The sequence below is a fragment of the Frieseomelitta varia genome, unplaced genomic scaffold (genome assembly GCF_011392965.1).
Source record: "Frieseomelitta varia isolate USP_RPSP 00005682 unplaced genomic scaffold, Fvar_1.2 scaffold_920, whole genome shotgun sequence".
NCBI lineage: Eukaryota > Metazoa > Arthropoda > Insecta > Hymenoptera > Apidae > Frieseomelitta > Frieseomelitta varia.
In genome coordinates this window covers 5,687-20,248 of record NW_025110724.1, presented here as the reverse complement: position 1 = coordinate 20,248, position 14,562 = coordinate 5,687, and the positions used below count along the sequence as shown (strand labels likewise).

The 14,562-nt window shown below is 32.5% G+C and overlaps 1 protein-coding gene across 1 annotated transcript; it reads left to right on the top strand.

Moving 5' to 3' along the window:
• Window positions 1–8,863: 8,863 nt before the first annotated feature.
• LOC122537605 lies at window positions 8,864–13,372 on the top strand. The gene is made up of 5 exons (XM_043670889.1): window positions 8,864–9,155; window positions 9,266–9,470; window positions 11,600–11,869; window positions 12,266–12,274; window positions 13,357–13,372. Coding segments are annotated over exons 1-5 (777 nt in total). The 3' UTR covers window positions 13,358–13,372.
• The last annotated feature ends 1,190 nt before the right edge of the window (window positions 13,373–14,562 follow it).

Here is a 14,562-nt window from a genome sequence, read left to right as displayed (position 1 = left end):
ACAACGAACGTTTCGTAAACACTTGTCACTTTCGTAATTTCGTGAAACGAAAAGAGGAAGAAACGAAATGAAAAACGAAGAAGAAGCTAATGGAACAATTAACGTTGACGAACGGCAAACGTTCGCATTTAATGTTGATCTCGCGTGGAACGTCGATGTTTAATCAATATTTATGTGATCTCAGGTCAACATTTGCTCGGCTCGCTTTTACATTCGTATTTGCGTCGGCGGAGGATGTTAAACACGGCTCGATTAATGATCGAAAGAATACCGGAACGATCTTACTTTGTCTAATAAATGGTAACGATATCTCTTCGTCGTCGAGAAACTGAAAAACTCATCCCCGGAACTGGAGATTAAAACGTCCTCTTAGAAATTTGCTAGACATTCAAGGAGTTTCGTAAAAAGATGAATGTAAGTGAATTTCTCACATTCCCCCCTTTCCTTTTACTACTTTTCTTTTCCTTTTTATTTGCACATACATTACAAAAGCTTGAAACATGCCCAGAGAACTTTGATTGAAATATATCTTTTTATACAAAAGCGAGAGTATTTCCGTGAAAAGATGAACGTAAATTTTTCAATTTCATCATTTCTCTCCTACTTCACTATTCAAAAGCTTCAACAAAGCTTACTTAAAATCCTGATTGAAATATTTCTTGTAGAAATTTACTCAATTGCAAAAGGACTTTCGCAAAAAGATGAACGTGAATACCTAAGTGAATCTTCCAATTTTCGCATCTTCTCTTTTTTCTTCTATTTTTTTACACAGTGCACTTGTAGAAAAATACTTTTTTCTATTTTTTTTTCTGCACTTCCTCTAATAATTTCTTACTCGTCAGTGTTGGTCGTATTTAATAAGATCGATCTTTACCCTCGGAATGGTATTTCGTTGTCTCCGCTGTAGGCGATTCCGCGTCTCATTACGTTGTACAGAACTACAGCTGATCAAACATATACTTGTTTGAGATACACAACCTACGTTGAATATATTACGACATGGATACATAATACATGTTTTGTCAGCCATACGATTCTCGTTGCACATACACGTAGAGAGCAACTTTCTTTTGACGATGGCAGGAAATAAGAAATGGAACAAACAATAATAAAACATGGTTAAATTTACTAAATTCTAGTCATTGTGGATTGATTAATTTCAACTAATTAAGGTCAATAGATGAACTCCAACAAAGATAACCCGTCGAACCCCTTGAAGTAAACACAAAGTAATTAGGTGGTAATTAAGCGTCAGAGAGAAGTTAAACTTGATGATAGCCTAATTTGCTCGTTACGGAACTTCGTCGAAAATACTCTGAGGTAGTAGCAAGCTGCCAATAATTATATTTTAATATTCTTAATATCGGATAGACTGTCAGGGTCGATCAGTTCGAAATTTTTTTATTTTAATGATTTTTCGTAGAATATATCAACAAAAAGATCTCCGAAGATTTGAAAGTCATCACCTTATTTTTTCAAATGGAATTATTCTCAGGTTTCAGTCTATGAATGTCCAAAAATTATTAGTTTAGGAGATATCTTTACTTTAATTTTATAAAAATTTAAAAATGAGGACGGTATAAACGCAAGAATCATCTTTAAAGATTAAAAATCACCCCAAACTAATGATTTTCTGATACAAATAGCTTAATGTAACTTTCAATTATAATGCATTAGAAAATACATCAATCCATTTAAGATCGTTATACGATTATCTTCTTGCCAGATTCTGATTCTCTCGAACTGTTTATCTGAACTATCTTTCTGTACAATAAATTGATTGCGAATTTAATATATTAAAATCGAACACACTGTACATGATAATGAACACAAAGCAGAATTCAGATGAAAAACAGCAACAAAAAAAAATCTAATAGACACCACTCAATCTATCAATAAAAATGAAAAAAAAATAAATAAATAAAAACAAGTTAGCACACGACATTTTATAAAGTATTAATTTTTCATGTTGCATTCGTGTCTAAAAAAATACATCAACCAATTTAAAAAAGTGAATACAACTTTCACTCGTCCTCCACGTGTTCGTCTACAATAAAATTACTTAAACCAAACTGTGATCAATAACTTCTTACGCATTTGATAATTTACGAGTAATTTATAGATTAAAATCGAATATTCTTCACAGAATAACATAATATACAATAACAAACGCAGAGCAGTGTTTCATACGATGAACAGCAATGATCTAATACTCTCTACTAAATTAAAAGTCAGATTCAATCAATTGAATCTCGATAAATATAAGAGTATATTTCACGGTTATTGTATGGTATTTTAGGATAATATTAATTTTCAATGTTAGAGAGAATCGAACAGCGAACGAAAGCATTGTTTGCAGGGTCGGTTTCAATGCTTCCGGCGAGGCTCAGGCTGAGGTTTTATTCGAGACGATCGTTACCGCGGCTCACCGAATTTGTGAATGGGAACGAACGCTCTCGAATCGAAGTAACAACGGCGTCGTTGACACGAATCGCCGACGAGTGTCATCGAACACTCGCGGACTCGTCGCGGAGTCCCGCCTAATACCGGGAAGCCGCGTGAAAAAGAACCGCGCGTAATAATTCCGCGGAATGAAATTTCCGAACGTGCAACCTTTTCACCGCCCTGGGAAACACACTGTGTGCGCGCAATATTTTTCAAACAATCGTTGCTTTGCGAAGTTACATATAGCAGGCGAGAGAGAAACGTGGCACATTTCAGATTGTATTTACGTTCGCAATGGGAGTCGATCAAAAGATTGCATCGTGAAAAGAGGAATTTTCCATTAGCGGAGAACACGAACGATCGTTTTCGTAAGAAATCATCTCCTCCGAACGAAGATTGAATTTTGAAAGTGGGCTTGATCACGAAAATGAACGTAATGATAACAGGAGCCTTTTGTGAATATATTACGCGCGTGGAACGTATTTCGGAAGTTCGTTAACAGTTGCGAAAGTCGAGTATGGTGATTACATGTTGCCAAAGTTTGAAATCAGTTAGCTATATGAGATGTTTAATACAAACGTACACCACTGGCGGAAAGTTATCAATCGAACGCAACTGTTCGAAAGTATTAAAGAACAGTTGGAACTGTTCGATATGTAACGTACTGCTGTAAACAGAAAATTACGTCTCGTTCAAAAGTTGAAGAAATAAGAATATTATAATTTTGATTTTTAAATATAATTGATTGAAGTTTCAGTAATGCTATTAATAATGAAGTCATTGTTCCTTTTGACACTGCATCTTAACACGCTGCAAATTTTCGAACAGAAGTGTACATTCCTGAAGTAAAATCATCTTTCGTTTACAAAAATAGAAATAAAATATTTTTTTCAACGATTTTTTTTTATGAGATCCACAAGTTAACACTTTAAAAAACTGACAATTAGAATATCTCTAAATTAAATAAATTTTAATTCAAAAGATAATAAAATTAGAATATATTTCTCGACGCGAAAATATTTTCTCGGAATTCAAAAATTAACACTGAAGGACTGAAGCATAGAATTTTCATGACAGGAAAAAAAAAAAAATAGAAAAACTGTAAAATATGATAGAATATACAAGTTGTTATTTACCGAGAAAAATGTTTCACATTTATGATATGCCCAACAAAAATTATGGATTAGTCATTTTGATCACCTCGGTAATTCTAGCGTTAAATATCTCTTGTGTCGCCGTACGAGCGATCCTCTAAAAGACTGGTTTCGTGATTTAGTAAAAAATAATAAATAAGAGCTGTTAGAGGAGGGGTATATCGCGGTAATTTTTCAAGAGGGGTGGTAAAATACGAGGAGAACTCGCCATCCAGTGCTCGATCGTGGTCGGGGAAAATTATTACTCGGAAGAGTACAATAGTCTTCCGCTATGAAAACGCCGATAAGCCTGGTGGCGAGGATATTTCGTCAACGATACCGAGCGAAACGGCGTGCCGCCCGGGGCGGGTCAGAGGTCAAAAACGAAGCGTGCAGAATGTTGCAATCCCCCGACGATCGTCGAATCATGCGCACCGACTCCACTAAATTAGACGTTTATGCGCTGCCATTTACGCGAAAATGTCGTTTACGCGCGAGTTACAACGGACCTATCGCTCTCAAACGGCACAGGTCGTGTTGGTCTGCGCGACGATAGTGTTTATTATTGTTTGTTTGCTCGTTTAGAAGAGAAAAAGTGTGGAAGGGTGTTATTTTTAACAAGCAGATAGGAGAACGTTTGCAATTTTTGTTTAATGCTTTATCGACGAGAGATTTTTGTTATGAGCAATGACCTGTTACCACAGACCTTCTCGGAAAATGGGAAGAAAGATTGATGGTTTTCTGAAATTGTTTCGCCAGCCAAAGCATGTTCACTGCGTTTATAAATTGCAATCTGGTTACTTGTTATAAAGCATTTTCCAGTTAGTGTTTTCGGTATATAAACTATACAAAGTGTCTCTAAAGTAGGGATCTTGCATTATAAAAATAATCCGTGCTGAGTAAAATTTTAAAACAAAATATTTCAAATAGGTACTATTTAATTCTGCCATGCTTATATAATTATTTTCGACCAATTTATATTTCTGTAAAATTAAAAAACGTCCCAAGTTTAAACGAAATATGAAAAAATTCTTACTAGTATGCATTGTTTATTAGCGTGTTAAACATCTTCTTAAAATATATATTATAAATCCTTTTTGTTAGCTAAACAGAGTATAAAATTGAAGTATAAAAATTCAAAGATCGTAACTACGATTTAAATAAAATAACATTTTAAATGGAAAATAAGATTTCGGCAAATAAAATTATTTTAAAAAACTTATTGTAACAAATAAATTTAAAGTTATTAAAGCGTAAGTAAAATTAGTTTATTCGCTATTTGTTATCTAAAATAATATTTTACCCAGCACGGTCAAGTAATATTTTACCCATCTTTGAATATTTCCCAAGTACAATTGATCATAATTATCGATTAAGATGACACTTGGCATACTCCGTCATTAAAATATTAGTCAGAACTGATTATAAGTAGAAAGTTTAGTAAACTTTAGTTCAATTATCCGGCCATATATCATGATTACTTTGAATAATCAAGGTTAATAATTTAGTCTTCATTATGATGGACATAGAAAATTGTTATCTATAAAAGCCAGAATATGAATTAAATGCAGATAAAAGAGATGATTAATTAACCGTTTGAATGTTTAGTTCGTGAATAGATCTTATAATTAATGTCGTAATCTTATAATCAATTCGTATGTCAATCACACAATCAATTATTTGCATAATATATTGATTAAATACATCAAAAAATATATATTTAATGATAAATGCACTCTTGGTTTATTGCACGCTTCTCGTTAAACATTATTAAACTTCTAGATTTATCAAAATTATTTAAATTATTTAAATTTAAACACTCAAGTTATTAAAATTATTTAAAGAATTATTAAAATTGAAATTAAATTTATCAAAACTTCAACACAAAGTGCTAACTTTATAATAATATAACTAACTTTATAATTAATATAATAATATTAATTATAAAAATTACTAACTACTAAATATATAATTGTTAAATTTATAGAGTTATCACTCAAAGAGTTAACATTCGATAGTAGTTGACACGAAATTTCTGATATCCGAATATCTCACGTCAAGAGCTATTTTTTCAACGATCCTTCAACTTTCTTGTTAAAGATAACCCGTCCTCCCTTTCCTGTCGTCTCTTATTTTCGATTCATTCACGTTCAACCCACTGGTTAGGTTCTTTACTCCACTCGTCATCCGAACGAGACGAGGTCAATAGCGAGATCGATGCCCCATAATAGGCTAGTTATTTATGCAAAGCCCTCGATATTTTAGAGAGATTTACATAGAGCCGTTTTGTTTGATTCCACTTTCGTTTCCCTCGTTCGAGAACGGGGACAGTCGGATCCATTTGATCGAATCAACAACGGAAAGCGCAACGATGACAATTCCTTTCGTTTGAGTCATTTATATATCTCTTCATCGAGTGCCTGACTCTTCAACCAACAATAAGAAATCGGCCAGGTGGTTTACGCAGAATTGGACGATCATCCTATCTAACGAAACGGTCTCTGTCTTGTATAATTGAATCATTTCCCTTTGCGTGCCACTGAAGCGGGTCAAAGAGCAAGAAAAAACGGTCAATTGTTCCCTTAACTCTCACGATGTGATGACAATTGAGTGATTCCGAACCGAGATGCTTGTTGAATGATTGACAAAGAAATTTTGAAAACCATAAAATTTTGAATCCGGATGATTTCGGAATAATTGGCAAAAAAATGATGTTTATAATTTTAGAAATTATAGAAATTTTAATGAGAATATGTGGAGCCAGATGTCGTAATTGATAGAGAAAATGTTATTTATAATTTTGAAAATCATAAAGTCGTTTTCAACAAGTATATAAGTGGAGCCACATGTTTTCTGAATAACTGGCAGAAAAACGTTGCTTATAACTTTTAATAAGCATACTGTGCCATAGAAACATTTTAAAAATAATCACAGAAAAAAAATTCTAAAAACGTTTGCATATATCGGAATAAAATGAACGTCAGGTTTAACAAACTATTGTTTATTACAAAAGAGATTGAAAAGTTAAAAATATCCTTTTTTATATATTTTAATATCTAGTATTTAACTTTTTTGCTTCGTATAATTCCCAAACTTTATTATACAATATACGTTTATCTGAGAGCATTAAAATATTTCGAAAAACTGTTAGTGATACGAAATTTCTGAAAGCTAATAACTCAATAACACTTTATGAAAAAATGCATAGTGTTTTGAAAATGTCTGGATGTAAGATATAAGAATATGCTATAAAAAATATAGAAATCTATTTAAAAATTTTAAAACGACCTTCACAGCATGCTTTGTGATTACTATAAAGTCAGACACATACTCTACGACTTTCGTCTGGAATATTTTTCAAAATATTTCGATGTTGAAACATACTGTATATGGAATCTATCAAATTTTGAATGAGAGATTAAATTTCTAGTTAAATTCGTCTTAAATTTTCTTTATTAGCCCACTTACATCATAATCTAAATTGCAAGCTCGGCTTATATCATCGAAACCTACACGATAGTTTAACAAATCATTTACAATTTGACTTATTAAAATATTTACTATCCTCTGCTAGTGCTCACTGATTGTAATAAAGTATTAAAATAAGGTTAGTATATACTGATAAGTATAAAATTCTTTATTAGTCAGCCCGTGAAATAATACTCGTTCAGTATCTCGAGTAGTGGAAATATGGTCATAGAATTGTTTGATAATATTTGTATCAGAATTTTGGGCTCGATTTTTTCTATTTAATTGTTGTTTTCGATCGACAAGGAAATTCTATTTTCTTGCAACCAATAATTTTTAAAGTCAAACAATATGATTGTATCCAAATGAGCTTCTTCTTCTGTTTCTTCATTTTGTTCTGATATGGCATTGTACATTGGAAATGACAATCTGTATCACAAAATATACAGTAATAAATATAAATGCTACATGTACACAATAAATATTACTTCCGTTTTGAAAAATTTGTTATATTGTACAATAAAGTTTTATGTGGGGCTTTGTTTCAAAATTTTGAATCAATAGCATTATTTATGTGAATGAAATTTATTATAAATCAGTAGGTAAAATTAAATTTGTATCTTTTGTAATTATATTAACGTTAATTGATCTAATTTCACTATATTAATAGCCTCAAAAATTAATGAGCCAAATATACAAGTTAGATTCCTATTAAAAAGTAAAATTAGATATTATTCGTGTTTATTTATATCTAATTTTTTTAAAAAAATTAATTTAGTTAACTTATCATTACAATAATTTAATTTTATCGCTTCATTCTGAGCAAAAATTGGACAAAATGCAAATTGAGTCAACTGATATACGTCCTCTAGAACCGAGGACGAGGGTTAATCTAGTTATAAAAATTTTTCAGAATATTCGTTACCACTGTTTCACTTCTTTCCTGTTCTCACGCACGATCCATTCGAGTGGCTCTGCTCTTTTTCTGCTCACGAATCTTCGACCCGCTCTTGATAACTGATAACACGACCGAAGCTGTTTACATCGGTCGCAACAACTGCAGCAGAATAGAGTCTCTCTCTCTCTCTCTCTCTTCACCGATAACACCATGTTTCATGATTTATGAACGTTGATAATAAGACTATGCAATGCGCCACGCTATAGCGGGCGAACGTCTTGGAAACTTGCTATCCCGCGGCTGATATCGCTAACAAGACATATGGACGGTGAACGTCGAAAGTCCGAATCACGTGCAGACGGGGGAATGTAAATTCGAGGATTACGTGGCCACCGGAGGCTAATGTTCAATCTTTGTCAGCACGCGCGTACAACAGATTCGTTAGATACGGTGAATCGTGAGAGCGCGAGTTTGCCGCGCTTTTCAAACACGAAACAACTAAATACCTGAATCCGTCGGGTCGAAAGCCAAAACACTTGTTTATATTAAATTATTATTTTATTAAATGTATAAATATCGTAATACATAAGCTAAAGAATTACGTACGTACATATGAACACATCGTAATGAGGAGCTATAGTTCATCGGTTTGTCGTACAGAAGCTATAATCATAACAAAGTATTCAACAGTATTTAGTCGATATAGACATATATTTTTGTATATGTGAAAGATAGTATCTTCACGTTTCCACTCGCTACGTAACGAACGAACGACTTTGAGGGAAATAATATAGAACTCAGGATTGTGAAAACGATTGGAGTGGATTCTTTCACGATCGGGTACTCGAAAATATTAAAATAATTATGAATAATGAATAATGAAGAATCAAAAAGAAAACGAGTTCAGAAGAGAAATTCCATGGAGATTTCATATCACAGAGCGTTAAAGATAACAGATCTTGAAACAGTTTACTCTCACAAATACAGCCACACTCTAGCCATACATTCAGTTTTACAGACAGACGGCGAGTCTTTGCATCGACGTGATTCTGTTTCAGGTGGATTTCTAGGCGACATCGCCCTGCCTAACATCAAATACGAGACCGAATGGCGACAGCAAAAGCTCAACAAGAGTTACCTGGAAGAGCTGGAGAAGTACCGGGACGAAGTCCTGAAAGAGGGTCTTCAGGTCGAGGAAGAGGGTCTTACAGGTAAGAAAAAGTTCTCTTCCCCGGGCAAAGAACTTTCCCATTATCCGGAGATAGATAGATAACCTCTGTCAAGGTGTGGACGTGTGACTAGCGACAGGTGATCATTTCAGAGATCCTTCAATTTAAAAATGAGCACAACGCTAACGAGCCGCATCAGGAGAACGAGGAGATGGTCGCTTCTCGAGAGAAATCCGAACCAATTATGGTAGACCGGAATCAATACAGCATGGACGGCGAGCTCGAGGGTGGATTCAGTTTTAACGCGAGGAACGAAGACGCCAGGCCTGGGGTGAGGGACGAAGGCGTCGAATTCAGGTAGAACGGCACGAAAATTTCACACGAAAATTACGCGATTCGAGATTGATCCGCTCGGACTCGCGATAGTACACATTGGGACCAAAACAATAGCGCACCCTAAAAATTATTGAATTTCTTTCGATTAACCTCTTCCGCTGTAATGACGTTCCACGCACGTCGAGAATCTTTTGTCCCAAATTGCAACATTTTTTTCAGTTTTATGTATATTGAAATGTAACCCAGGCAAAACAAATGATAGGTTGATTACTTCTTAATAGTTTCCAGTGATATCATACGGATGAGTTCAAAAGAAAAGGAAAGCGACGAATATATTAAATATATACGGTTCGGTCACTCGTTATGGTCCGCCAGCGCAAGGGGTTAAACGAATAATGCAAAATCTTTCTTACGTGCATTCTTCCTGCTGCTTTTATCAACGTGTACGAGTAACATAAATTAAACGTTTCGTAATACATTTTGTGTTATTAAAAAAAGAAATAGATATATGGTAATATTTAGCGGGTCAAAATGACAGCACACTTCCATTGTGAGAAACAATGGATAGAAACAAAAGAAACGCGTTTGATAATTGTTTATAATACTTAGATTACTTTATTGTTTGTAATTTTATTTAAAATGATGGTGCGCATTTACTATCCAAGGAAAATAATTTTCTTTCTATCGTTTCTGTCCTGGACAGATGTATCTATACAAAAAGACTGTTATTTCTTATTTTGCATTGTTGTTTGAAATTACTACTTGGAAATGATCTACGTTTCAAATGAGATATTGCAGTTTGCATTCGTTTTTACTTTGAAGTAAATTTACTGCTTACCATTTCCCTGTTTTATTTGTTATTTTTATTCCAAACAGAAAGTGCTCAATTCTGCCACGTGTCACGCGACACCACTTAAGAAACTTCTTTCTATTTTCTTTTTTCAAACGTTAGTGCATATTAAATATCTTTCTATATAGATAAACTTCAATTATGCGCTAAATAAGGAGCGAATGCTAAAAACAAACTTTAAAGAAGTGACATTCAATGTATGGAAGTCGAGTAAATTAATTAAAATAATAGAAATAACGGTTCTCGTTTCAAAATGAATTTTGTTTGTCAGCGAGATGTTTCTAGATCGTTACGTTTTCATTCTCATATAATTTTTAAATAACTTTCTGCAATAAACTTATAAACGTAATATATATTTTTCATGCAAAGATTGAATTTTATTTTATTTTTTTTTTTTAATGATACTTGAACTTTACGTTTATGGAAGGATGAATTATTTTAACGGACGGTGTTATACGAGTCTGTTTGAAAATTAATCCGATGTTTTGAATAAAAGACGTACCATATGATACCACTTACGTAACTTTAATTAATTTTTTGTTTAGTTATTTTTCTTTTTTAAACATATAGAAGTTGAGAAAATTAATTAAACCGGCGGAAATAGAGAACGAATCCTCGTTTCATAGATAATTTTCTGTTTCTCTTTTATTCTTATATAATTTTCTAACAATTCTTTGTAATAAATTTGTGTTATAATTTATACACATATATAAATAATTTGTATACACATATTATTCGTGTAAATGTTGAATCTTATTTTGATACTTGAACTTTATATTTATATTTATTTACGGAAGAATAAATTATATTTTAATGAACGATGTTATATGTATAAGTTCATAGGATTTTTTGGTCTGATGTGTTGAATGAATGGTGATAATTAATAATAATTAAATGATAATTAATTAATATTTATCTCAAAAGCTGTAGAACAAAGTTAAATGATAATTAATTAATATTTCTGTCAAAGCTGTAGAACATATTCGTATATACGTTGAGTATCAATTATTTACATGATTTTAATATCATGCTCTGCTATTTATTTTAGTTTCGCTATTTATTGTTTCGCTAGAAATGGCACATAAGTCTTAAATTTTCAACTAAATGTTTCCATATTTTACTATAATTTTTACAATTACAATATTTCAACTGCATCGTGATTATTTTTTCCCATTACAAAATATACATATTAAACGTATGTTTTGAACATTGAATTTCTCGCGCGATTATTGAATTTCTAATTTCTAATTTCAAACTAATCTCAACGACTTTGGTCTGATGAGGAATATTAATTGTTCAGGCTAGAATCGACCAGTCCGCCAACGAAAAAGAGGCACTCTGCTCGAAAACAAGGACGCGAAGCCTCGCAAACGGCATCGAACGCTACAAAATCGATGCAGACGTTTTTGAGAACGTCTCAAGAGTTGAACGCGTTTCCCACCACCACCGAGAACGCGAATCAAATAAAAAACATGAACGTGGAAAACGTCGAGGAAGTGTTCACCATCCAACCGGAAAGCAGCACGCAGAACACATCGAAACGGCGTCATCGTCGTCATCATCGTAGAAGGTACGAGAAAGTCTCTTTGCATTTTCAATGATTCGCGTGATTATGGTATGGTTACGTTCATGTTCGAGGGATTTTCTTGAAACACCGTCGAGTTGAATATTTTAAAACAACTTCGAGTGAAAAAAACAGCAATTTAAATTTAATAAAGATAGTCTGTTGGTTGGGGTTGATTTGTTTTGTAAGCTTCGCTAAATAATTTTAAAATTTCTCAATTCTTTGAAATATAATTTTTAATGAAAAAATACTAATCTAATTTTTACAGTCAATGAATATAGACACAGCTGATAATAATCTCAAAATTTGTTAATTCGAATTTTCTTCAAATCAGGAATCTCTTCTCGAATTTTTTTGTAATTTCGAGTGAAGAATAATAATTTAAGTTTAACAAAAATACAGGCAGAATTGGTAATAAAGGAAAAAAAATCATTCTAAAAATATACATTTCGTTGAGAAATTTAGAAAAATACGAAATATAGAATTGGAATGAATATGGATGTGAAAGGAGAATTGTGATGAAAAATAATTGCGATGAAGGAAACAAGGGAATCATTCGCTTCGTCTGAAGCGTGTTGGACACAATTCTGCGGAGCAAAACACATTTGTCAAGGGAAGTTATTGTCAAATGGATTGGAAACGCTTCGCAGTCTAGTAGGAACTTACGGTTTTTAGATTTTCCACAAAGTGTTGGTATTCGATCAATGTTCGGGTTAAATTTTATATTAAATTTTATATCAGCGAAATATCAACTAAAATGTGACATCTCTTTACTATTTTTATTGATGGAATATATTTCGCGATATTAGTGCCGAGGTATTCAAGTATGTTTAAAAGTGTATAAATAAATAATTTCTCAAATGAGAGAACATCAAAATGTTTTTAAAAAAATGTCGAGAATATGTCACTTGAACAAAACCGAAGAAAAATATACATTTGTTAGACCTTATTGTATATGTCTATTGGGATCTGTGATCCCAAAGATTGATGTATCAAAAATAATCTAAATCTAATCTCTTTTATAGTTCAATATAATATTATATTATTACATTGATTCTTGAAAAATGATCCGTATTTCATCAATATATTACGTTTTAATAATTTATTATCTCAATACGTTAAAAAATGATTTACTCATACCAATCAGTTTCTAGATTTAGATTCAGAATAGCATCAAATAGTTATAATTAACTGATAACCATTTTTACTTATAACTGAATCAAATTCTAGTTATAGAAGGTTAATCGATATCGCCGAGCCATTGGAATCACAAATAATTGAATTAAAAATTTTAAAGCTTAATTACTCATTATTCAAAAATTATTACTGAAATTATCTCGCGCGGAATTTAAAATATAAAATAAAATCAAACACATTCTAAATTTTAACAATCCAATTAATTATCTGTCCGTCCGATCCAGTCGCCAATCTTAGCAATTCATTATCGTCTGTGACCTAACAATATTAATATTTAAGGGTTACTTTCATTTTAGAAATTTCACGATGACGTTTCTAACATACTGACCTATAAAACTAATGACTACCAGGAGGAACTGGATTTTACTTGGCCGCAATAAAACCGACCGGGAAGCGTTTTCAACAAAAGACCTCCAAGCTGAAGTACCCATTGGGAAGTTAAAAAAAGAACCACACTCTATTTCCGATAGAGAAGTGATTAAGTGTATTGCCGTGTTCGATAATAGAGTTCGCTCTTTTAACTCGCACCCTAGCTATCGCCGACAATTTTCTGCTGGTAGGGCTACTATGCCAATAACAATGGTCGTCATCGTAAAGCTGGAAAATGGGGACCGATACTGCCCGGCCGGGCATTTTCAGCCCTTGAACTGCCAATAACCTGTCAACATCGGCACACTAGTGTCTCTGACCGGTTTGTGTATAGATTATGCGTCTCCTCTCTCTGAAAACCTATGGGGGATGAAGGCCGAAAAAAAAAAAAAAAAGAGTAGAAAGGACGTTATCGGTAAAACGTACTCGAGAAAATTCGAGGTTTTTTTTCTTTCCAGTTTCGTCGCCAGCGTTCGTGAAACTGCATTATTTGACGTCGTGATGAATCTCGTGACTCGAATCGGTTGCGGATGATAATCAGTTGGACGTTGTTTAAACGAGCTTTTAAAAAACGATTGATTTCATTGTTTCAACTCTCTGTTCGAACGAGAAATAATTTTAATTTAAATTCTCAAATAACAAATAACTTTGTATTTAAATATATATATTATTAATTATATTATAATATATTATTATTATAGTTAATATATATTTATTACTATATACTTTAAATAACCTATAATATAATATATTGTTATTATATTATTATATTATATATTACACACTAAACCATAATATATTATTGTTACTACATACTTTAAATATATCCTACATATCTTAATTTCTAAATTATGGATGATTGAAAAAAATGTTGCTCAATGAACATTTCTTGTTAGAAATAATTAAAAACATTCTGCTAAACACAAATACTAAATAATTGTTCACAATGATTTTAATCATCTAAAATGTTTTTTTCTTTTTGTGACTGACGTTCGTTCTTTATGTATTTCAATATCAACAGCAGTAGGAAAAGATTTGTATAAAATCTATAATTAGAGGTTCAAATTATTTCTCTTCGCTGTATATCTCGCAGTCGTTCGAAGCAAGACAGACAAAAAGTTTCAATTCGAAAC